Here is a 27,460-nt window from a genome sequence, read left to right as displayed (position 1 = left end):
ATTTTTAAATAGAGGTTCTTCTGTATATAATTTACCATTAACTAGGTAAATAATTTAATAAGCGCTTTGTAATATGTGTAAACTTTGTCTCCCATTAATTATAATTAACTTAAAGTAATGTCATATGAATTAATGAGTAGTTAATATATATAATAAAAAAAATAATGCATTTAATTAATAATAATTTACAAATATAATTTCCTTTTTTGTGTAAGAATTTAAATAAAAAATCATTTAAAAGATAAAAATAATAAAAGCAAATATAATTACGCAAAATAGATATTTATAAATAGATGAGCTTATTCTACACATAATTCTCATTTGGTGCTATGTGTGATTTTTATCAATTGCTAAAAATTTAGGGAAATTTGATTTTCTAGAAAATCTTAAATTTTTTTCCCTAAATACATACTTAATAATATTGGTAATATATGACCACATTCCTAATATCCTACAAATACCCCTCCCATTTGAAAAAAATCGAAAACTGAAATCATCCATGGCTGCCTCCCGAACCTCTCTCTCCCATGGCTGCCTCATCCCGACCACCACGCCCGGCCACCGACGACTACCCACCACCCCGACTACGCACGACCACCGTCCGAACCACGCACGACCCAGCCACTTCTCTCGGACCCAACCCCTCTCTCTCTTCCTCGCTCTCAAACTGAAAAGAAAAGAAAAAAAAAAAAAAAAAAAAAAACAAAGGGTCCGACCATCGGACCATGTGGTCCGACCGATTATCTTAATATATATAATAAATATATATATATAATCGTGGGATCTGATTGCTTGAGGAAAACAAAGAGACACTGGTCCGACCATCGGACCTCTGGTTTTTTTTTTTTTTCCAGTTTGAGAGAGAGGAAGAGAGAGAGTGGGTCCGAGAGAAGTGGCTGGGTCGTGCGTGGTTTAGACGGTGGTCGTGCGTAGTCGGGGTGGTGGGTAGTCGTCGGTGGCCGGGCGTGGTGGTCGGGATGAGACAGCCATGGGAGAGAGAGGTTCGGGAGGCAGCCATGGATGATTTCAGTTTTTGATTTTTTTCAAATGGGAGGAGTATTTGTGGGATATTAGGAATGTGGTCATATATTACCAATATTATTAAGTATGTATTTAGGGAATTTTTTTTAAGATTTCCTAAGTATAGAAAATCAAATTTTATATTCCGTATCATGTTAAATATTATACCTATTCGTACTTTTGACAAATTTTTTTAAAAAAAATTATATATATAAATATAAAAATTAAACTAAAAAAAGTCTCGCTCAATTGACAAAACAAATAGAAGTACTTTTAAATGTGCATTGTATTTTCCATAAATATATATATATACCCAACAATTCATATACATAATAATTAAGTTAATTATTAGTTTTCATTTTTTTCTTTTTTGGATGAAAAATATAGTTTTTTATTTTTATACTTAAAATTATTTTTTTTATTTTAAATTTACAAAAATACACGTAGCAACCAAAAAGAAACTTATATTATAACTAAAACTTATAAAGCAACCCATATAAAAATTACTAGAAAATTCATCTTAAATTATAAAAAGCTTTCAATTCCTTTTCCTTGGTTGTTCCAACTTTCCAACATTGAGAGATAGAGTGGTACAAAAGGTAGAGCTTCTAAACACAAGAGCTATACGCATATATATATATATATATAGCTCTTTCTCAGTCTCTTTTTATATATATATACATACATAAAAATAGTAGAATTGAAGAGAGAGAGAGAGAGAGAGAGAGAGAGAGAGAGATGGTTGGGCCAGTGAGACCTCAATTCGTTCTGTTTGGTTCATCTATAGTTGAGATGAGCTTCAGTCATGAAGGGTGGGGTTCCATGCTTGCTGATTTATACTCTCGAAAGGTACCATTTTCTAACTTAATTATATCTATGTATATTTCCCAATATATATAAATATATATATATATATACATGTGAATACACTTCTCTTCTATATAAATATCTGTTATATATGTAGCTAGGGTTTATTATTTTTTGTGTGGTTCTTGTTGTTGATGGTGGGTGCTATGCTATGTACAGTACATATTCAAAATGATATCATATATAATTATATATTATTCATTAATTAATTAATTATGAACGTAACATTAATTATTTTATAAATAAATAAATATCCCATCTAATAATTAATTGATAGTTGTAGTGGGTGGGTTTCGATTCCAAACACCTATTTAATGTCACGTCGTTTTCGTTTCTTTAAAAGTTTTTTATTAATAAATGAAAAATGTACCAACTTTGTATATATTTATGCTTTTTTTTTTTCCAAAATCCAAAATAATGATTGATATAGAAGTATTGTTATATTGGTTAGTGATATATTCTTTTATAATTATTTTTTTAAAATTATATAAGACTGAGTACTTAATTATACTAATAATTATATAATACTGAACATACTACCAACTATAACAGTATCTTTTAGCATTTCATTTGATATAGTATTCCTAGTATATGAGTTTCGAATTTTGATGCACACTCTAATATTAAATATATAATATGGCAGTTTGTTTTAATTTTTTTTAATAATTATTTTATTTGATAATTTTATTGTCTTTTTTAATTATTATATAAATAATAAAAAAGTCATATACACATTTTTTATTATTTAAAAGTGAAAAATGATATAAGTCAATTTGCATGTATTATTGCTTCACATGTGTAGTAAATAAAATTACATGTGTAAATATTTTAATTGTGTCATCAAATTGTAGAATTTTATTAATTATTATTATTATTTATTTTAAATTTCAAATAAAATAAACAAACGATTTGAAAATATCTAACTTTAATGTAAAATTAAAATAAAAACTTACAAATTCAAAATAATTGTAAGCTTTTATAATTAACTAAATATGTAATTTAAGAATAGTTTTCGAACTCTAAACTAAGAGGATCGAAACAATATTATTTCAATCTAAGTTAATAGTAAATAATTAGGAAACAAACCGTGCTTCGCGTGCGGTTATATTTTGTTTATTGATAATTAAGTTACAAAAATATATTAAGGTAGATATTTCTTTTAATAGTATGAGTAATTATTCTACTAATTTTTTTCATACAATTTCTTAACTAAAATAAATAACAAAAAGATATTTTCAAACGTTATAGTAAAATAAATCAATTGATAAATCTATAGAAAACTCATCATATGATTTGTTGTCATTCAAAACTGATGTCATCACCGTATTTCACTTGTAGTGACCACTACATTCAAAGTCGCTATCATTATCGTATCTTATTTGTAGTTATCACTATTGATCAAAATAAGTTTACTCTATACATAAAATAAATCATATATATACTTGAGTTAATTAACTATTAACTTTTTATACATAAGTGGATGATTTTGTTATAAATTACTTACTTGCCTCATCATATAATTTGTGACCTAAAAAAGAAAAAAAAAGAATATTATCAAAAAATATAAGGTTATAAAATACTAAATCAAAACTAAAATAAAAATAAAAAAAAAGATTAAAAATTAAAAAATTCTCATCAATAATAAAGATTTTGATTTTTTTTATTTTTTGACAGATTTGTGAAAAAATAAAAAAAAACTCATCATATAATTTGTGGTCTAAAAAAAATAAGAGATATTATCAAATGATATAGGGTAATAAAATACTACACCAAAATAAAAATAGAGATTAACAAATATTAAAAATTGAAAAAATTCTCACCGAGAATAGAGATCTCGAAAAAAATTGACAAATTTATAAAAGAAATTCATTATATAATTTGTGATTTAAAACCCCACAATCTTTGGGAACCAACTCATGATTATATATAGGTGGTTCATTAAGGTCAAATCAAGTGGCAGCAGGGCAAACACACCCCTTCAGCCTGACCAAGAGGAATCTAAGAAAACATACAGATTTCTTGTGTGGAAATGATTTAACATATAGATGAAAGCATACCCATGGGTAAAACCAGTTTTGTAAACTATGAGTATACAAAAGTGTCAATTGCAGAAACATGTATGTGTAGTATATGAGGTTGTTCAATTGTGTATAGATTTAGAAAGAAACTGCATACCCTAAGGATACTTCCACCAGCAACACCACCTTTTATATCATCGACCTCAAATCCAGGCTGAATTACAATCATATTAAGAGGCAAGATAAAATAAATAAATAATAATTAGTTAATGCATAAGATGGTTTATAAATTATTATTATTATTTAGATATACTATGTAGTTTATATAGAGGTTTTTTTTTAAAAAAAAAAAATAATAATTAGTTAATGTTAGATATTTTATAAAAATTAATAAAATAATAGTAAAATATTAATTTATAGATTTAAACACTAATAAAATATTCAAAAAAATGAGAGAATGAAGGAGAGAAGAGATTGATAGTGATATTATAGTGACATGTCACCGCATACTTTTCCTTTATATATACAGAAAAGATAGATAAATAGATAGATTGTAAACTTTTATTATTAACAAAATATATAATTTAAGAATAGTTTTCGAACCTAAACCGTGAGAATCACACTAATATTATTTGCATTATACAAAAATAAGTTTAAAATAATTTTTAAAAATCACTTTTAATATTATTTAAATATTATAACAAAAATATTTAAACTATAATATTTTTTATAAGTATATTTTTTAAGAATATGAATTAGTAAAAAAAAATAACATAATTAAATATATATTTTATAAAAAATAAAAATTATTAAAATTAAATGTATTTATAAATTTTTACGCGCAAATAAAACTCTTCATAGAATATTATACCTAAAATGAATTACTTTGTTGAAATTTGTGTGATTAAGGTGTATGAAATTTTATTTAAAAACTAATTGATAATATAAGGAATAACACATTATCTTATATATATATATATATATATATATGATATTTTATTTCAGATTAACTCTAATACTTTCATAAAAATTCTTAATAAATAAAACTTATAGCATATGCTTATGTTTTTTTAATTAGTTTTTATATAATTGGATATTTTATCTCAAAATTAATTAATAATGTGTAAAATAACTTATATATATTTTGGTAACTGGCTTAATATTTTTAGAGTGATTCTACAATGCATCCCCTTAAAATGGATGTATTGGTGCACCCTCTACTTGTTTCGGCATCCATAAAAATTATTTAGTCTAATTTTTTTCATATTCATGCACGTTATAGCTATTTAAGATATCCAATAAAATTTTAAGAAATTCAGAATAATTTACAATAGTCACACGTTTCAAGCAATCTATTTTACACGAGTATAAAATAAAATAGTCACGCGTGCAATCCACTACTTGAACGCAATTTTCGGTATGTTAAACTCTTCCGAATTTTTTAAAATTTTGCAGGATGTCTTAAATAAGTATAATTTACATGACCATGAGAAAAAATTTGACTAAAAAACTATTTCGGATACTAAAACAAATAGAGATGTATCGGTCTATCCCTTTTAAGGTGCTGCAATATAAAATTTCTCATATTTTTATATTTGGGCAATAATATTGTCCAATAACATTATTTAGTCTTTTGGTTATTTGACTTTAAGGAGTTTCTTTTTTTTTCTTTAACTAAATTTCTTTCCTTTTCCTGTTTTCCTTTTGACTTTGATTTATATAAATATATTAAACAATATATATGGTATGATTGAATATAATTTTTTTTAAAAAAAAAAATGAAGAATGAATGATACTGATTACACGTGACAAAAACTATCCACATTAATTCAAATTAAATAAAAACATTATCCACAAAACTCATCACGTGGTAATAGGTCTATCTATGCTTTCCCTCTCCTTATATGATTTTTGTTTCTAAGGAAGACAGTGAGGTTGTATGCTTATATTTTTAGTTTTCAGTTTTTAAATTGTTTTTTAAAAAAATAAGAATAGAAAAAAAAATATTATTTTAAAAATTTAATAGTGTTTGGCTTAAGTTTTTTAAGACTATATTTAGATTTTTTTTACTATTCTACACTAGGGTGTACGTCGGTCGGTTTAGTCGGTTTATTTTACATTTTATTTAATCCAATATAAAAATCGGATTACAAAAATCTAAGTGCAACCCACTCAATTAAGAAAAAAAAAGTTTCAACCCGTTCAATGAATTGGTCAGTTTAGTCGGGTTAACTCGTCCAATTTTTTTTTTCTACATGCAATTGTTATATTTTAGTTATTGTGATAATGAGATAAATATAAAGATTGAATTTAAAGTTCAAATCGTCCACCATAAAAAAATATAGTAGTTTGAACTTTCTATTTTTTTATAAATATGTATATAAATTATATAATATATAGGTTATATATAATAAAAACATATATACATATAAAAAAAACTCTCTCAATCGGGTTGGTCGGATTAGTTCGGGTTGATATTATTTTCAACCCGCCCAATATAAAGATTGGGCAGATTATATTTTTGTCGAATTTTTCGGTTTATATTTTACGTCGGGTTATCTCGGTTTGGTTTGGGCGGGTTGTTCAAGTTGGGTGGTTTACAAAAATTTATGTACAACCCTATTCTACACCATACCACGACATCAACTCATCCCACCTCGAACTGGACCTTGAACACGACCCGGGACCCCAAACTCAAACCCAGACCCCAGACCTAAACCCAAATCCCAAACTCGAACCTAAACCTAAACCCGGACCCCGAACCCCAGACTTGGACCCTGACCCCGAATTCAGAACCCGAACCTGAATCTAGACCCAGACCTAGGGTCAGGTCAAAGGTCTAACACTACAGCATATCCCCTCATTAGCGGCGGACCACTCTGCCGCTAATAAACCCCAATTTCGCCGTTATAGGCTATTAACAGCGAAAATCCCCCGCTAATAGTCCGCCATTATTAAATAGCCGCTAATAATATTATTAGCGGCGGACATTAGCGGCGGGGTCTCGCCGCTAATGCCCTGTGTCAGTTTCAATTTTCGGTTCAGTCGTTTGAGAGTGGTTCGGTTCAGTTCAGTTGTACTTGAACGTACTACCCATACCACATGATCTCTATGGTGGCTATTTGATTCAATCACTCTAGATAAGAAAAACATACATGGATTGCAGTTTCTATTACGAGCCAGAAACTTAATTTTTGAGTCCTCTTCTTTTTTAGTTTTTTGTTTCATTTATTAATTTACTATTAGTAGTTTAATTCCAATTAGTGTTTTTATGGGGTTAGAATTATAAGGAGTACATTCCTTAATTAATTTTAATGTTGTGATCGTGTTTATGTATTGAAACTAATTTAGTTTTTCCCATTAGTCTTGTCTTTTGACATGGTTCTTTAGTCTTTCCCTTTAGCTTTTTCTGGTTCGATCGATTCTTGTTGGTTCTTGTTTTCTTTTTTTGCTTTCGAGATTTTGCTGGTTGTGGTACGATTATGGAAGATGGTACAGGGGTGCATATTCCTATTGAGGAGGAGGAGGAGGTTGTCTTTCCTTATGATGCTTGTGGTACGGATGGTAATGACTATGATGACAGGTGGTATATCGTTGGATGGTTCTTGACTGAAAGATAAATTGATTTTGAAGCTATGCAACATATGATGGCTTCATTGTGGCAGCCGGGGAAGGGGATGTTTGTCAAGGAGTTGGATACTAATCACTATCTCTTTCAATTTTATCATGAGATTGACATCCAAAGTATCATGAATCGAAGCCCTTGGACTATTAATAGGTTCTTGTTAATCTTCAAAAGGTTACAACGGGGGGAGGATCCAAGATTGGTTACCTTGAATGAGGTTGATATGTGGGTGCAATTGCATGATCTTAGATCGAGGTTTAAAACTGCTACGATTGTTAAGGATGTCGCAAACTATATTGGGAAGTTTGTTCAATCGGATGAAAGGAATTTTATGGGCTTATGGCGGGATTATCTTCGTAATGTTACGAAGCCATTAAAAAGATGTATGAAGCTTCGCAATACTGTCGGGATCGAGTTCTGGACTAACTTTAAGTATGAACATCTCCCCACTTTCTGCTTTATTTGTGGAATTATGGAGCATTTTAAAAGCTTTTGTCCACGGCGTTTCGAGGTTGGAGAGGGTCATATAATCAAGCCATATGGGAAATGACTGCGAGTGAGACCTATACGTAGAAACCACATGATCAGAGCTAAATGGCTCAAGCAGTTTAATGTTGTCATGGACGATGATTTTGCAGCAAAAACCACGGCTCGTGGTGAGGTGTCTCGGTCAACGATGGCAATGGTTGAGGGGAATCATGGTGTGCTGGAGTCGGGTCCGATGATAGTGGAGGTAACTTTGGGTCAACATGAGGCAGTGATAGGATCATCAAAGGCTGTTAATGGGGATCCTATAATTGTGGAAGATATTTTACCAGCTGCTAAGAATAAAGAACTATCTAATGATATCAATGAGGAGGCTTGTCTTTTGGTTCTTGATACGAAGAGGAGAAGAACAACTTTAGAAGATATTGATGGGGCCCATGTGACGGGTGATGGGGCAACGGGTCAAGAGGTAAATGGTTCAAAGAACTTGAGTTTGGTGGGTACTGGTGTCCAGGCCCACCAATCATTATGAATATTTTATCTTAGAATTGTCATTGGCTTGGGAACCCATGGACTTTATAATTCCTTGAGGATCATATGATCCAAAAGAAGCCCAGTATTATGTTTCTCTGTGAGACTCTATCCAATCGTTCTCAGATGGAGAGAGTGTGTGTGACGTTGGGATTTGATGGCAAGATAGTCGTAGATGTCAATGGTAGGAGTAGAGGTATTGCGTTGTTATGGAAAATTGAGGATGAAGTGTCTTTGCTTGGGTTTTCTGATTCTTATATAGATGTGAGAGTTGCTTCTAAAGGTGTGCAGGAATGGCATTTCACTAGTGTGTATGGGGAACCGAATAGGAGTAGGCGTGCTTCTACTTGGAACCTGTTACATACTCTTGCTAATCGTTCTAATCTACCATGGTGTGTGATGGGTGATCTTAACAATGTGTTATCTCGTGATGACAAAAGGGGCGGTAATCGGTACCCTAATTTTTTAATCTAAGGTTTTCAATAGTCTTTGGTTGATAGAGGACTTCAAGACATGGAGTTATGTGGTTATTTGTTTACTTGGGAGCGTGGGCGGGGTACTAATCATTGGATCGAAGTGCGCTTGGATAGGGGGCTAGCTAATCTTGCTTAGTTGAACATGTTCACTTCTGCTAAGCTCCATAATCTTGAAATTTCAACTTCAGACAATGCTCTGATTCTTATGGTCATGGTTCCTGCTGCTGGCCACAATTTTGTGAAGCGGCTTCGGTTTGAAAATGCGTGGTTGAAGGAACCTCTTTGTTATCAGATTGTTAAAGATAGTTGGGAGACTTGTGGGGATGATGACGTGATGAATAAAATTCAGTTTTGTGAGGAAAAGCCGGCTGATTGGAGTAAGGAGGTTACTGGGAACTTTAAAGAAAGATTAAAAAAGTGTAAAAATGAGATCCAAAGGTAGAAATTAAATCGTGATGAAGTCTCCGTTGCCAATTACAAACAAGCAAATAGGAATTTGGCCGAAGGTTATGTGCAAAGGGAAGTTTTCTGACGTCAAAGATCGAAGCAATTATGGTTGCAAGAAGGAGACAATAATAGGAAATATTTTCATGCTTCTGCAACTACAAGACGAAGAAATAATTTTGTGGCAAAACTTGAAGACCGTTCTGGTGCGTGGGTTGACTGGGATAGTGGTTTGGACCAACTTATGGTTTCTTATTTCAACGAACTTTTTTTATCTTCTCAAACCGATTGGAGAGAAGTCACAAGCTGTGTGCAAACTCGTGTATCATTACAAAAAAATGTCGAGTTGTTGCTACCGATTTCAGATGAGGAGCTTCGCAAAGCTTTGTTCCAAATGCATCTGGATAAATCCCCAGGGCCTGACGGTATGACCCCTTGTTTTTTCAGAAGTGTTGGCTGATTGTTAAAGATGATATCATCAATATGGTCAAGTAATTTTTTATAATAGGTTTCTTCCTATAGATCTTAACAAAACTATTTTAGTCTTAATTCCTAAGAAGAAGCAGCCTATGGATATGGGAGATTTAAGATCAATTGTTTTATGCAATATGTTGTTGTACAAGATTGTGTCCAAAGTGGTTGCTAATAGACTCAAGAGTGTTATGCCATCCATTATATCCGATACTCAAAGTGTATTTTTACTAGGGGTGTTCACTAAGTATCCAATCCAATCCAATCCGCACGATCCAATTCAATCCAATCCGCAAAATACGGATATCCGCACTTGCGCGGATTGGATTGGATTGAAAAATCTAAAATCTGCACTTGTGCGGATTGGATGTTGTTTGACCTCAAAAAGTAACCGATCCAATCCAATCTGTACTTAATTATATATATTTTTAAAAAACTATAATATAAAATATATATTGATTTTCTAGTAATATTTAAAAAAAGACACAAACCTTTAATTTCTTAATCTTCTTTAGTAATATATTGAGTTTGTGTATTTTATTTGTTTTATAATAAAAAATATCAAAAAAATTATTTTTATTCACATAGACACATACACATAAATTTAAATATATATGCTAACTTATTTATTTTAGTAATGAATACATATATATATTTTAGTGTAAATCTAAAGATGAGTATATGTATATTGGTTTGATTTATATATATAAATAGGGATGAAAATAGATTATTATAGGAGATTAAAAAATAATAGTCTTTTTTTAATTTTTTTTCTATGAAATATTAAATAATTTATCATTAGAAAAACAATCGATCCAATCTGCACTATTGCGAATTAGATTGGATTGGATTTAAACTGTTATGCGGATCGGATTGGATCCAAAATATGAAATCTGCACTTAGTGCGGATTGGATGTTGTTTGACTAAAAAAGTGCGAATTGGATCGGATGAACACCCCTAATTTTTACAAGGCTGCTTAATCTCAGATAACATCATGATTGCCTATGAGATCATGCATCATTTAAAGAGAAAACGAAGAGGGAGGGATGGTTATATGGCACTTAAACTTGATGTTAGCAAAGCGTATGATAAGCTTGATTGGGGTTACCTCCGTGCTATGATGGTAAGGATGGACTTTGATGGTCGTTGGATTAACTTAGTTATGCAATGTGTTTCTTCTATTTCCTATACCATTTCACACGGAGGGAAGGAGTTGGGGCCCATTGTTGCTCAAAGAGGATTACGTCAAGGTGATCCTTTATCACCATATCTATTTATTCTTTGTGCTGAAGGTTTCTCTAGTTTGTTGCGTAGTTATGAACAAAGTGGTTTACTCACGGGATGTAAAATTTCTCGAGGTGCACCGGTTGTCTCTCATATGCTCTTTGCTGATGATAGCCATATTTATTGTAAAGCCACTCAGGAGGAAGCGTACAATGTGAAGGAGTTGTTGCATACTTATGAGGTGGCTTCGGGTCAAAGAATTAATTTCACTAAGTCTTTTGTGTTTTATAGCAATAATACTGGTAGTGAGGTGCGGGATTCTATCTGTGCTGTGCAGGAAATTTATGAGGCTGATGAAAATGACTATTACCTGGGCCTTCCTTGTTCGGTTGGGAGGAATAAGAATGCTATCCTTGGCTTTCTTAAGGATAAGCTTCGGAAGAGAATTCAAGGTTGGGAAGGGCGTATTTTGTCTCGTGCAGGAAAGGAGGTATTGCTGAAATCTATTGCTCAAGCATTGCCGAATTATGCTATGAATGTATTTCTCTTGCCTTTAGACACTTGTAAGGAGTTAGAGCGGCTTATGGCTAAGTTTTAGTGGCATTCGGATTCGAGCAGTGGTAAAGATATTAATTGGATGAGTTGGGAGCGGTTGTGTCGTCATAAACATGCAATAAGACTGTGTTTTCGAAGCTTGAGACTTTCATTTGGCTCTTTTGGGAAACAATATTGGCGATTGTTGGTTAATGATGACTCTTTGGTTAGTAGGCTCTATAAGGCAAAATATAATGCTCATGGTAACTTATTTTCTGCTGAATTGGGAGATAATCCTAATTTCATCTGGCGAAGTATTCTTGAAGCTAAAGATCTAGTACATTCCTGTGCTCAAAGAACAATCGCTAATAGGGAAAATGTATCCATTCTTGCAGATCCTTGGCTTCCACATAGTTCTAACAGCTATGTCGTTACAAGGCACCCTGCTCTTGTGAACAAATCGGTCAGCTGCCTCTTTCAAGTTGACACTCGCGCTTGGGATGAGGATGTTGTGAGAGACTTGTTTGTTTCACATGATCAGGACCTTATTTTGTCCATTCAGCTTAGTGATTCGGCTGTAAATGATGGTTGGAACTAGAGACTTGAGACTTGTGGGAATTATTCAATTAAAAGTGCCTATAAATTTTTGCAAGAATCTAAAGGTGCTTGGTGTCGTGATGCAAATACTGATTTTTGGAAGCGTCTTTGGTCGTTACAAATGCCTCCTAAGATCAGTAACTTCTTATGGAGGGCTGCTTCGGGTGTGCTCCCAACTTATTTTCAGCTCTAAAAACGTCATGTTCCCGTCAATGATGACTGTCCGCTGTGTAACGCTCATGCAGAAATCGTTCAACATGCGTTGGTGGAGTGTGAGTTTGCTAAAGCTGCTTGGAATCGCAGCATGGTCGACGTTGGGGCTGGGGCTACAACATTCAGCAGCTGGCTGTTGGGGATCTTCGGCAGAGGGCACGAAGGTGAAATGGAGGAAGTGGCTGTGGTGAGTTGGGCTATTTGGCGCAGGCGGAATGAATTTGTTTGGCAAAAGAAGAGTTGGTCTGCATCAAATATTGTTGCATCAGCTAGGAACATGCTTGATCAGAATAAATTTGCTCAAGGAAGGAAGGGTCTTTCGTTGTCTCCGCTGCATGATGGGGGCGAAATCTTAAGCGTTGGATTGGACCTGAGTTAAATAAGATCAAAGTTAATGTTGATGGGGCTTTATTTGAACAAGATGGGCGCTTTGGCATGGGTTGTGTAGCTCGGAATCATCATGGTGCTATGATAGAAGCATTCAAGAAGGGGAAGATTGGTTGTGTTCAACCCGAAATTGCTGACGTAATAGGCATTAAAGAAGCTTCGAGTTGGATTGCAACTCATTTGTGGGATAGAGTCATGTTGGAAACAGATAGCTTGGTGTGTGTCTAAGCGATTTAGAACGGTATTTTTATGCCTTCACACTTTGGTCTTATTGTTCAAGATGTTCGAAATTTGCTTTTGGCTTTATCTTTTGTTGATTTGTGTTTTGTAAAACGATCTGCAAATAAGTTGGCTCATTGCTTGGCAAGAGACTCTTGTTTCTCTACAGATCGTGTGCTTCAGCTGGAAGACTGTTCCTCTGAATTGCGTTCTATTGTTTTGAACGAATTTATTAATTAATAAATCTTATGATTTTTACTAAAAAAAGTTGTCATATATAGGCAGACATCATACTACGAGGTTACTGTGGTTGGAACTCAAGGCGTGCTGTCCAAATTTTGGATCAAGTTTTTCCAAAGGTATTAATAAATGAACTATCTATTATTCTAAAAATTATGTATAAAAACAGGACAGTGACATAATAGATTCATCTTTAGAGTAATAATAGTATGTCAAAATTACACATTTTAAGGATGCAGCAATTCAACCTTCTTTGGTGATAGTCTACTTTGGAGGTAATGACTCATTGCGTCCACATCCTTCTGGATTAGGCCCTCATGTCCCACTTCATGAATATGTTCAAAATATGAGCAAAATTGCTACCCATCTCAAGGTTTTCAATCTCTTTCTTTTAAAACTTTTGTCATTTATCATATTTTATCACCAATGATCATTGAATTCATTGTCTAACACTTGTTTTACTTCCAAATTTATAGGACCTTTCAGAAAAAACTCACATAATCTTTCTCACTGCTCCTCCTGTAAATGAGGAACAAATTCATGAATTCTATAGGTTCTTATAATTATTGGGTTTTTGTTTTGTCTTAGTATTATTATTACAATCAGTCTTAATAACTTTTTTCTTTTTGTTATAACTAAAAAAATGTATATAGTGAAAATGGAGATATGGGTAGAACAAATGAGCAGTGTCGAGAGTACTCAGACGCTTGTTTAGAGCTATGTAAAGAGATGAATATCAAGGTCGTTGATATGTGGACTTCAATTCAGAAAAACAAGAATTGGAAAACTACTTGCTTCTTGTGAGTTAAAGTTTGAATAATAATTCAATGCCAATGCTATGTGCTATTTTGGTTAGGGTGTGTAATAATATACCTTTGTATATTTGGATGCTTGTTCAGAGATGGAATACACTTCACTCCAAAGGCTAGTAAGATTATACTGAGGGAGATACTGAAGGTGATCAAAGAGGCAGACTGGGAACCAAGTTTACACTTTAGTTTATTGCCAACTGAATTCGGAGAAGATTCGCCCTATGATACTGTCATGCCTGATGGAAAGACAACTCTCAACGTGTGTGAACGTAGTGACAAAATCATCGAATGGCTAAAATTATACGACGATGATGATGAGAATTAAGGGTATAGTTTGCTAGAGTACTCTCAAAGTTTCTGTTTAAAATTTGAGAAAGATGATCATTCAAAACTCAAGATACTTAATCAATGTAATAAGCTATGGAAGCCCAGATGAGGATGTTTGAAGTGAGAACAAAAGTCTGATATTTGAACAAACAAATTAAACTTGGATAAAATAATGGTTACAGCTACATGAAACTAATGCAAAGTACAACTATTTGTTCTTCATGGTTATATTACATCAAGGATATTTCCAATAAAACCCAATTTGCATGTGTGAAGAGATATCTAAATTACATGACCAAAAAGCCAGTTTTTAAACACAGATCAAACAAAGGAATAATAGATACAAAGAAAAAGAGTAAAGCATATGAAAAAAGGAGAAGAAAAAACAGTGGTATCAAATGCCATTCCCACTGCACTAACCCGACTCAGAATCAGATGATATCCGCCCATTTCGCTAAATCTCTCAACAAAGAACAAAACTAGACGATGCCATCCGAAAATGCAAACCACTCCAAAAGATATGTTAAAACTGAGAATTCTGATGGGTCCATCATATGGGTGCATGGTTTTCTAGCCAAAAACATAGCTTAAGAGGAAAGTTGGAACCTGCCACTAGGTTTTCTTCTTCTCCATCCCTGCATATGCATCGAGAATTAAATACAAAGAGTAACAAGAGGCCATTAACTAAAAACTAGGGAAGCATATCGAATGCATATGAAAGAAAAAAATGTTAAAAGACTTACGAAGGCAGCATAATACACAAAGGTCAATCCCGCGAGGATGATAAATGCAATTTGAAATACATTGTACCTGTGAATTTAACAAAAATGCCCATTCAAATCAGCAAATCATATAAACCTGATAAAAGAAATGGTTAATAGTGCATCAGGGTAACTGCAACTCACTTGTACAAATATTTAATTCCACGAAGAGATTGCAAAGTGTGACCAAATATTTCCTGAGCTGCAGTTGCTTGAGCATAGTAAGCAAACGCCGTAGAGCAGAACTGGATCACACTGAAAAGAAGAGACAACAAGATAAGCAACCATACTTCTGGTAAGAAAATAGCTATGTAATGACTGAAGAGCAACTGCCTCCATCCACTCCATCAAATTAACTCTCCAAACCCCCTAATTATATATGCTAAAACCATGACATACAATCAGATACCCTGCATTATATAAAAACATGCCTTTCGTTTAATAAGTGAAAGGTATCCTGAGACAGTTATAACTGGCAATATGAAACCCATGACTTCCCTGAATGAATATTACTAAATAAACAGCATAGTAGACATTATTATTATTATCTTGAGCTAACCTCAAGTAGCAAAGGAGCCTTCATACTCATACGTGTCCTATTGTAGTTGACTTAGAGCAAAAGTTTAGAGCATGACTACCTAGTCCAGTCTATATGATAATACGTCAACAGAGCCTAACTAACATGGATGAAAATAAAAATAGACTAACATGCCAACCTGATTGAGCATAGGAGAATTAGTGCCACATTAAATAAAAATGAGTTCATAAGTGTAGCTCCCCACCTGGGAAAAATAAGTAACCAGAATTATTAGCAAACAAAGTTGAATAAACTCTGGTAAATAAAAATTAAATTAGAAAAGAACAGAAAATTTTGTTACTTCATGGGATGAATTGTAATGAAAACCAATCTAAGGCCAAGCATCATTGCTCCAGCAATAACAGCTAGCAAGAGATAGAAGCAGAAAAATGCAAATGCCGCAGTTCCCAAAAGACCTGGTTAAAAAGTATCATCAGGTATAAGGATAAATAAACTCAATAAATGAGCAACAAAATAAATTTAAGATTAGGATTTATATTATGTACCCCAAACATCATCCAGCTTGATGAAAACCTCATTCAGGAAAGCGGAAAGTGGAGGGTCAATCAACAAATAGATGATTATGTGAGCAATCCAAGCAATAGAAACAATCAACCTGACAAGTAACAACAAAAGATTAATCATAGGGCTGCTTCAACAGAGAAAGAAATTGGCCACAATGTAGAGTACTTGTACTGCAAAATAGAAAAATAATTTTTTTCCCTTTTTATTGTTAATGTTGAAAGGCACACATATGCAAGCTTGTAGCAATGCTGCTTCAACATCATATTGTCTGCTATAATTACAATAGTACTCTCCCACATAATAATTAAATCTCTACAATCCTTATAAACAAAAGTTCAGAACAAAAAAAATTCCTTCCCTCCTTCTGTCCCTCTTCTACAATGAGTTTTCACTTCATCCCCCACCCCTTCTGTTTTCTTTCTCCTTTAATTATGTTACTATGACTGTCAGCTAAATTCCAAAACTCAATAAATACTATCAACTATAAGCTTCAAACTAAAAGCTCTTATGTGGTATAGCCTATTGGTATTATTTGGTACTACTCCACTCCTCACAAAGAGGAGGTCTCAACTTCAAATCCGCCTCTCCGGATGTATAAAACAAAACTAAAATTTTTCATATGATGTTAATATGAAATATGAAGTAATATGCTTTACATGAACATATATCGTTGCCTTTGGTAAAATACTTAAAAAAGTATGAAAAGTATCCCTGAAAAATATAAAAGGAGAGCCAAAAACAGTAGAACCATTCTAAACTTCGAATACAAAATAAGCACTTACCCCAAAATTCCCAAGACAAGTTTTGCCAAGTAACCAAGAACAGTCAGAGCCCAAGAAGTCTCAGCCTGAATTTGAAGAAGAAAATCAGCAAATGAAGAGAAAGAAAAAGGCGGGAACTCTAGCCACAAGTCTGACAGTATATTACCTTCTCTCCTTGTGGGTACATTTCCTCCAGAAGATTTACATCTTCTTCCAACTGAAGTAATTCCTGTCAAATTACGCAAGTATCAATTAGTTTTCAATAATCACACAGGACAAAAGCATCCCTCAAAAGTCAAAATTCACAGCAAGCAATCACAAACGGTGCATTGGTGCACAAAGAAAAGCTTATGCCTGAATGTTAAGTATAATTACAAACTTATGCATACCTTCTCTACAGCCTTCACATTTTTACGCCATTTTCTACCCTTAGATCCACTTCTTTCTTCTTGATGAAGGGCATCAGCTGCTTTCTTCAATTCTTTTGCTTTCTTAGCTAGCTCAGTTGCTTCCTAGAATGTGGACCAAACATAAAAAAGTATTCACAAGGAGCTAAAAATATGAGCTGTCATTCAAATTTCTGCTTATGCACAAGAGAAAGATGTAGTACCTTTATATATTGTGACCGAGTAATAACAGCCTTTGGACGCCGAATGAAGGAGAAAATAAGTCCAAGTGGTAGAGATGCAATACCAACCCCACCAAATATCTGGTAGATAAAGAAAGATGGTGGATGCAAAATTTATAGCAAAATGGAAGAAAGGGTTGTTTATATTCATAATTGACAGAATATTTTGTTCCAGATGACCATAAATAATAAGTATCACAATGATCTACATATCTCACACACACACACAATATTAACATGCCCCCCCGACAAAAAAAGGACTTTCATGACCTTAAGAGTACATAAATCTTATCTCTTGAAGTTCAAAGATAACATTTGAAAAAATCATGACAAAAATCATAATTTATCACATCTATTAAGAGAGAGAGAGAGCGAGAGAGAGAGAGAGAGAGAGAGAGAGAGAGAGAGAGAGAGAGAGACGAGGAGGAAGGGGCAGGGGACAAAGTAATAACACAAAGAACAAAGAACTTACAGAGAAAAGTACTGATCCAACAATGGTAGCAAGAGCAACGACATATTCTGGAAAGGTTGTACGCATGGTCCATGTCTTCTCTGATGCAGCATTAGCAGAATAGGCAGAACACTGTATAATGGAGGCAAACAGTTGGTAAAATGATAACTAAGAGAAAAAAATGTATATGATAGTGTATAGCATCACAAAAAATATTTATGTATTAACAGATGAACAAATAAAAAAATTTGTCCCAATTCTAGTTCAAAATCAAACCTGGCGTGTGGAACCTATACATGGTTGAGCACTACTGAATTGCCAACTATTAGGAAAGCCAGTCGTGGTGGAAGAAAGGTGCCTAACAGTAAAGTCCACCTCTCCAATAAGCCCTAATCAAAAAAAATATCAAGAAATTAACAGAGCATCGAACAAGTCAGAAAAGAGAACCTTAATTCAAAAAATGAGACAAACAAAAATATACATTAATCGACTTTTAACAAAAGGACTTGCGAATAATCAAATAAAATGCACAGTTATATCAAAAATCTGGACCATTTTGCTAAGGCACAAATATTGAAGATTGATAAGGTAGAGTAAAAATCTGGGTGGAGGAATCAGAATTCAAAAATTGCAGATGAATCAATTTACGAGTAATGCTTCTGAAAAGAATTCTAAAGCCAGGAAAGATTTCAATATAACCAAATATCCACAACATACTCTCTCAAAAACATTCACCTATAGCAAAGTATATTCATAAAAGCTGGAAACAATTCTTTTTAAGAAATATATATACATATATATCATTCCACAAAAATGGAGGTTAATATTTTGCAAATGACAGGAAAATAAGAGAAATAACACAACTGCACACACAAGCCACTCTCTGAGCACCATGAAATCATAACAACTTCTTTATTAGTGCACCAAAATATCAGCCACCGTGAGTGTCCATGATGAGTAACAACAAAATGGCACCAAACTAAATGGAAAAGAAAACCATAGATTTGTTCTAAAGACCTATCTAAAAATTCTAGTGGAAATGAAAATGATTGAAAAGAATGGCAGTAGAGAAAAATTCTCTAAACTTCTCTGCAAGATTTTTTTTCATCATTGCCTCCACAAACTGACAATAAAATGAAGGTGTAAAACACCAGTCAAACAAGGAAAACGAGCTTGAGAACGACCGTAGTTTAATTAATGTTAGCTTGTGATGAATAGAATTGAATGTATCCCTATTTCTTGTTTCACAAATAAAGTGGGCAACTTTAGCCACCCTTGACTAGAAACAAAAGGCAACCCACACCAAAGCACACAAACTATACCATTTTAACGCTGTCGATACTCTGCAAATGCGATAGTATCACAAACATAACCATTAAGGTAAAGACTAGAGACTTTAGCTAGACAACATAAAATTCAGCTTTGCAAATGTTCAATCGACAATGATCAAGAGCAAATGAAACATATCCAGCCAAATGCAATATTTATAAACTACTAATTTGCAACCTCAGTCGTAAATAAGTTCCAAGTCAAGACTCTATCCCCCTAAGACTCAACGTACAGTTTTTTCAAACTACAATTTCACCATAAAAATTCAAAAATAAAACACCGAAATGAAATTAATAGCCATAAATCAACTAACCATATAAAATTCCCAGCACGAGAGCACAAACAATGGCGGTTGTCACCACCCATATCAACGCACTTTTAATCCTCTTTCCAACAGTCCTGGTCACAAACACCACCATCAGCATTTGAAACCATAAACACACACATTACATTTTCCCTATTCTACAAAATTTATATGTACATATATGTATATATGTGTACAAACAAAAAGCACCTACTTGTCCTGGTCCCCTTCATAGTAGAACATTGCAAAGGGAATCACGAAGAACACAAGAACCGCATCGAGGATATAAATAGCAAGCCACAGATCTTTCATCGGCAAGGTAAGATTACAGGCACCATTGTATATCGCGTGACGACAAGCCTGCCGATTCGCCACGTCCGCCGGTAACATCAGTATAGAAATGGCGGCAACGGAGAGCCCCAAAACGACGACGAATTTGGGAAAATACGCCTGGTTAGCGTCATCGGGGTGCTGATAATTAACAAGAAGGTAAACATTGAAAAGGAACACAATAACGCACACAACAATGGCGACGATTACGAGCGCGAGATTGAAATCGCCCATCCTGAGCTCTCTCCCCCTCGATTCGAATCAGCTCGAATCGAAAACACCTAACCTAGATCAACAATCCTAGGGGTCTCCTTCGTCCTTCCCCCAACTTCAAATTAGGGTTTCTCGGATCTGTAAATGGCGAGGAGAGATCGATTTGAGGAGAAGAAGAGGAAAAGAGAGAAATTGAAGCTTTGGACAAAGGCTTTTTTCCGGTGAGGTGGGTTTGTTTTGACGTGTGGGGTGAAATTACGGTAGTACCCTTGGTCAAATGGTTATTTTGCGAAGAGAATTTAGTAATGGAAAGAGAGAAAGTGGTTTAGGGGTGTAAATGTAAATTCAGAACAAAAAGTTCGAACAGGCTGTTGAGAGCTGAGACAATGGTTTGTTTTCAAACGCGCTGGAGGAGAGAGGAGACCTTTGAGAACGGCTCTCGCTCGTAAGCTCCGCGGCGTTTTTTCTTTTTTTCTCTTTAAATTTTTTTGAAATTGTTTTTTATTATTATTTTTTTTTTTGTTTTTAATTGTCTTTTTTTAGTTTATTATATTTTTTTGTAAGAAAAATGTTTTTTTTTTTTGAACAATGAGTATGAAAAATATGATAGCTAGTAAAGAAAAAATAAAAATATTTTTACTTATCAGAAAAACCAAAATAAAAACATTTTTTATCTTAAAAAAAATAAGATTTTTTTCATAAATATATATTTTTAATATTTTTTTTTACAATTTTATGATTTTCTTTTTACTCCAACTAAATATATTAACATATTTAGTCAATCTGAGAGTTGGTTTTTAAAAAAAAAAACGTTTATAGATTAAAAAAATAGTTAGACCTCATGGTTAATAAAGTAATATTTACTACTATTACTAGTATAAAGGTAGCCTCATAGTATCATGAGTAATGCATACAGGATGGGAAATTCGCAGGGAGCGTTCTCTCGTCTTCTCATTCTTATTAAGGATTTTAATTTTCATCCCCCACTTATTATTCTTCATTGGGAATAAGACGGAAAATCTCTTAATAAAAAATAAAGTTTACAATAAAAATTTAAATATATAAAATTATTAAATTATATAAAAATTAAAATATTACACATTAATTATTATTCAATAAATTAATTATTATCCAAAACATAACTTAAAACTCATAAAGAAAGATACTAATATACTAAAAAAAATATAAACATAAATTACAAATTATTATTAGAAATATTAAATAAAATACTAAACGGGTCTCCATCGGGGCGGGGATGGGAATCGTTTAACATTCGAGAAGAAAAAGTAACATCTGCCCTCGTCTCGTTTCTCATTTAAACAGGAAATTCCCGCCCCATTAGGAGCGGGTCCCCGCAGGGCCTCATCTCTATGGGGGAAATGTGTATCTCTACCGGTGACACTATTAGTCAAAGTCCACCTAACTACGTTATGTATATTTCAAGTCAAAATTACTAAATACATCTGAGCTAATTACTTGCATCATCAACAACTTCATCGTTAGCAATTTAATTTAACGACAAATTCATTGTTTTCTAATATTAATTTTATTCTTTTGAAAATTGTTTAAAATAAAAGATATAATTTAAATTAAATATTTAACTTTAAATTGCATGCTTTATTTTTTTTTTCTCGTTTTTGCAAACCCTTTTTGCATTTTGTTAAGATAACTTCTTTAGCATTTGATATAAACATTAAATTAATGGGCGGCTTGAAATGTGTTAATGCTAGTAAGGGAATAATAATGTGAAACATTAATTTGTTTGTTTTGAGGGTTTAGCATTAGAATGTTACCCCAAGTAATATAACTACTCAGGAGGGTAATGTTGATAACTTAAAAAAAGGTAGGATTGAAGTATTACCTTCCATTATATTAATTTGAATAACATTTTTGAATTAATAAATAAATTTAAATACTAATAATATTATCATTTATTATAAATAAAATATTACGATATATATATTTAGTCTGTAAGATTATTTTTTTTAACTGAGTTATTTTTATATTATTAGCAATAATATATATATTTATTATATATAAATTTTATGCGAAAGGTGTACATAAATGACATCGAACAAAAATAAATAACATAGTGATAAAATATATAGAAATGTTTATTTTAATTAATAAAAAATACAATAAAATTTAGGGATATTTGCGGCAAAAGTCCCCAAATAGTTCACGTTGTTACAGATTAATCCCCAAGCTCGATAAATAGCGGCAATAGTCCTCAAGGTCACACTTTTTATTTGTCCGTTAGTCCTAATTATAACTGAGCCGTTTACTTTTTTAAAATTGACACGTGTCGAAATTTTATTGGTATAAATTATTATTTTAATTTTTAAAAATAAAAATAAATAAATAAATTATTTTAAAATATTTTTTTTCTTTTTGTTTTTCTTTTTTTTTTATTTTTCTTTCTTTTCTTCTTCGTCTTCTTTGTACAAACCCTAGAATTCCACTGATGGTGATTCGACAGATGGTGATTCGATCTAGAACAAAGCTCCATGAGCTGAACGCAAGTCCCAACTGAATCGAGAGCAAGATTCACGTTCTGCCAGTATTCCGAGCTTCGACGAAGGCATCAAGTGATGAAAGGTGAGGAACTCCGACAGTCTGGAGCTTGGAGTTAGAATCTGAAAGTGATGATTTCGGAGAGAAGAGATCGGAGATCATCAACAGCAAGAATGAAGTCCTCGTACTGAGCCTTGCAGACTTCTTCAATTTCAGACTCTTTAGAGCGAGCAAAGGGACGGAGATGGTGAAGGAGGGCCGAGCGAGTGAAGTGACTGAGATGGTGAAGGAGGCTCTCGGGCTTCCCGGAAGCGAAGGTCTTGCAGATGAATGGGCCTAAATCCTCGCCGTTACATATGGCGGAGGAGATTAAGAGTTGGTCAAGAAGAATAAGAGGAAGAAGACGAAGAAGAAAAGAAAGAAAAATAAAAAAAAGAAAAAAAAAAGAAAAAGAAAAAGAAAAAAAATATTTTAAAATAATTTATTTATTTATTTTATTTTAAAAAGAAAAGAAACAAATAAAATAAAATAAATTATAATTTTAAAATATTTTTATTTTATTTTAATTATTTTTAATTAAAATTATTATTTGGACCAATAAGGCTTCAACACGTGGCACTCTTGAATGAATTAACGGAGCAGTTAAATTTAGGACTAACGGACCTTACAAAGGGTGCGACCTTGAGGACTATTGCCGCTATTTATCGAGCTTGGGGATTAATCTGTAACAACGTGAACTATTTGGGGACTTTTGCCGCAAATATCCCTAAAATTTAATATTTACTAATTAATCAATATATTTCTTTAATAAATAATTATTATTTTTTTATATATAATTAACATTAAATAGATATAATAAAAAAATATTTTTATTTTTATTTTTTAAAATAATATATAAGATTCCTGAACCTAACCAAACAGTGTAATTTAATTAATAGGAATGTGATTACATATTACACTACACAGCCAAACACAGTTTACACATTTTTCTATAATCATATTCTTCTTCATAATATTCCATATAATCAAATTATTTTGAACACTTCGTACTCACTTTAAAATGCTCTATTTTTTTTTAATCCTTTTTGTATTTTGTGAGGATAACTTTTTTAGCATTTGGTATAACGTCATTGAAATATTTGCATATATATTGTGTTATATTTTTCAATGTAAACTTTTTAGAATTTACTTCTCTTCAATGAATAGAAAGACAAAAAAAGACATTTCGAAGAGTAATCAGACAAGTTATTCCCACAATCATTTATCAAAATACTTTGGTACACAAAATATCAACATGAATTTATACATACAAAGATAACAAAGTTGAGATGAGGTGACACACAAAAAATATATATATAATGAAATTGAACTTAATTGTAACATTACCATCAAATAAGTGTTTAAGCAAAATACTACATTAGAACGAAATACATACTTGAGTTCTTTCGAGCTTCATGCAACAAACATTTGTCCCCTCGGCTACAACAACATTATTCCTAGCTTGAATGAACCATAATAGAAGAAGACTGTCTCTCCTCCTACTACAGACTCTGAAAACAACATCAGAACCACAATTACAGATATACCAATGGCTTATTCACTAACCTGATCGGATTCATCAGATGTCACCTCAGATTCTTCTTCTTCTTCTTCCTCTGCAATCCTGGGGGCTCTACTGGCAATAATCTTCGATAGTGCCGCAGTCTTACTTGCCCTCTCAGACTGCCTGTTTACTGGAACAATTGAGGTAGGTGACCTTTCTTCTTCTTCTTCTTCAGATGAAGAAGATGTCTCTTGCTGCCTCACTTGTCTCTTGCCTCGTTTCGGTTTAGTTGAACGAGGAATTGGTGACTGAATAGTTTTATCTGAAATTGTGGGATCCAAATTGAAGTATACTTCTAACCTCCCAAATATAAGATTAGCTTGGTCTTGTGTCGGGAGTTGCTCATCATCCACATTTCTATCAACTTCACTAAGATGATCAGCCATTCGTTTTAACTCCTTAATAAGGTCCCTATCTGTGGTTGATACAGACGTAGTAACAGTACCTAAAATCCTCCTCATTAACTTAATTGCGTCTTGTTCAGATGAGCGGAAATGAAGCAGAACAAGTATTTTAGAAATAGCTGATATATATGCAGAGGTCTTTTTATTGGGGAAGTTTGACACCTCTATTGCTATGCGTATTGCGAGCCCTTCCTCGCCACACTCGAGTGGAGGTTCCACGCTATCTTCGTAAAGAGGAGCCTGCATCATCTGCAACATGAATCTCGATGCTTGGACAGCACGCTTGCGCATTATTTTAGACATTGTATTGGAGAATATTGTCCCACATGGATTAAATGTGAAAGTATTGAGCCATATATAAGAAACATGGGCTACTCCACTCATTGCCAATTGGTTTTGAGTTGGAACCCCATGATTCTCAACATGGTATCAGAGGCATATCCCTAGCAGGCTTTCGATCCACACCTATCAAAGAGTTAGCCAGCTCCAAGCGAGCAAAATAGTACTCCCAGGCGCGAACAAGAATAAGCGAGCAAATGGAACTCCTAGCCGCAAAATAAAAAAATAAGCGAGCAAATGGCACTACTTATGATAAGGTGATTCAAGATTGGTGAGCAAAAATAGCCACCATCTTGAGGGGGGATATTGGAGAATATTTTCCCACATGGATTAAATGTGAAAGTATTGAGCCATATATAAGAAACATGGGCTACTCCACTCATCGCCAATTGGTTTTGAGTTGGAATCCCATGATTCTCAACACACTGCAACGGGAGATGCTGCAGTATTTCCATCAATGCCTGGCCACATAGAGCGCATGACTGGAACAAACGCCTTGGATAAATACTTCTTGTGATTAGCTGAGAGGGAAGGGTAATGCTCGAAAAGCACTGATAGACATTGTTTCAACCGTTGCAAATCTTTGGTTTCACTGCTGAAATACAAGCTAATAAGCTTGGTTAATAGAAAGGGATGTAAAGAAGTAGGAATGCTTGGATAGCTCTCACTCAAAAGAAGAATCTTTGCAAAACATAGAGTTTAAAATGGTATTTATCCAAAAAATCATCTCTAAAGAGCATCAATAATTAGAAGTAACGCACAAGTAGCTCATCAAATATGGGGTCAATAAGTTATGTAGAGATGAAAGAATGTGAAATAACAATGGCATCGTTACTTCCCAACTTTTTTTTTTATTTTCTTTTTAAGTTTTGTGGTCAATAGATGCGTGTTTATTGGACCACATCTAATGTTTTTAGGCCTATCCGATCCGATCCAATTAATTTCACTCATTAAATCGATCCAACATTCATTGGATGTTAGACTGGATCGGTTCTATCCATTAGATATATTTCATATATATTTATTAGTTTAATTTGAGTTTATCTATTATTTCAAACCTAATATTTTGTTGGATCAGATCGACCCATCTAATTTTTTTAGGTCTAGTATGTATAGAATTGCACTGGATCCATCCAATCCAATAAAAAAAGAGTAACATTTTAATGTGAATTTTCATATATATACATAGATTTTACGTATATAAAATCTAATTACTCATCTAAACTAAAAGAAAATACTAATTAGTTCGATTGGATCTATTGGATTTTTAGACACCCTATCCACTATCCAATCAGATCCAATTGAATATTTAAAAATAACATCCAATTCGATCTGATCACAATTGGATATCTAATGCTTGGCGGTCGACTGTAATTATATCGGTTAATTCTTATTGGATTTGATCGTTTTATGCACACCCCTATTTAAGAACATCTACAATGCTTGGTGCCAATTTTAGTGACTGTCATATGTCATTAAGTTTTGACACCAAATTTAAGTAACATACCATTAAAGTAGAAGTAGTGCTAACAATGCAAGTTTTAGCACTAGTTCTTTTTTTTAAAAAAAAAAGTAATTTTTATGAAGAAGTGCAATGTGATTGAACATTGTTATAGGGTACTAATGTTCCTAACATTTTATACGTGTTATAATTAGTTAGTGATTTTTTATAATATTTATTAAAGTTAAGTAGGACTCAATATTGCACCAATAATAATATTAAACTTTATATGGATACCTTTTAACAATTCTCTTAAATAATAGAGTGTGAAATTATAATACCAATATAATGCTAGTATTGGAGTAAACTTAGAAGTAATGTATCAAAATGATGTGGATAATAAAAAAATAAAATTATATTTTGGGATTGTTGGCACTATTTTTAGTATGGAGATATGGGACACCATTGTGCTTAATATTTTTATAACATTACGTCTTATAATTAGGAGAATTGTTAAAAGACACTATTGATGTCTAACACCCTCCTCGATGTCATACTACTATTAGTATAATTAAGTATCAAGTCGTATATAATTTAAGAAAATAACTTATTAGTTTTAGAAAGTGTTATTCTCATTAATTATTATTAAATTAAAATAAGTGAGACTGATATAGAATTGGAACAAACTCTACCAATTGCCACACAAGCTTATGACTTCATTCCATTGGTGATTGGTCCAGTTGGCGGAGTGAAAGTAGTTCGACATAGACAAAGAAAACCATAATATA

The 27,460-nt window shown here is 32.9% G+C and overlaps 2 protein-coding genes across 3 annotated transcripts; one reads left to right on the top strand and one right to left on the bottom strand.

The window, feature by feature from the left end:
- Nucleotides 1–1,519: 1,519 nt before the first annotated feature.
- On the top strand, nt 1,520–14,714 carry LOC115698319 (GDSL esterase/lipase CPRD49). The gene is made up of 6 exons (XM_030625538.2): nt 1,520–1,869; nt 13,395–13,472; nt 13,586–13,726; nt 13,830–13,906; nt 14,007–14,153; nt 14,253–14,714. The coding sequence occupies exons 1-6, from the start codon at nt 1,759–1,761 to the stop codon at nt 14,488–14,490; spliced, it is 792 nt and encodes a 263-aa protein (XP_030481398.1). The 5' UTR covers nt 1,520–1,758; the 3' UTR covers nt 14,491–14,714.
- LOC115698318 (LIMR family protein At5g01460) lies at nt 14,633–20,862 on the bottom strand. 2 transcript variants are annotated; one of them, XM_030625537.2, is made up of 14 exons: nt 20,043–20,862; nt 19,838–19,923; nt 18,472–18,584; nt 18,217–18,327; nt 17,727–17,825; nt 17,506–17,628; nt 17,283–17,345; nt 17,138–17,202; nt 16,337–16,446; nt 16,132–16,246; nt 15,970–16,035; nt 15,398–15,508; nt 15,236–15,302; nt 14,633–15,127 (listed from the first exon to the last, which is right to left on the bottom strand). In XM_030625537.2, exons 1-14 carry the CDS (start codon nt 20,390–20,392, stop codon nt 15,080–15,082), a joined length of 1,527 nt encoding a protein of 508 aa, XP_030481397.1. In that variant the 5' UTR covers nt 20,393–20,862; the 3' UTR covers nt 14,633–15,079. The 2 variants fall into 2 exon arrangements, with proteins under 2 accessions (XP_030481397.1, XP_060957763.1); XM_061101780.1 differs by having other exon boundaries at nt 14,633–15,302; nt 20,043–20,825.
- Nucleotides 20,863–27,460: the final 6,598 nt, after the last annotated feature.

This window comes from Cannabis sativa, chromosome 7, assembly GCF_029168945.1.
Source record: "Cannabis sativa cultivar Pink pepper isolate KNU-18-1 chromosome 7, ASM2916894v1, whole genome shotgun sequence".
Taxonomy (NCBI): Eukaryota; Viridiplantae; Streptophyta; class Magnoliopsida; order Rosales; family Cannabaceae; genus Cannabis; species Cannabis sativa.
This window is presented reverse-complemented; position numbering and strand designations above follow the sequence as displayed.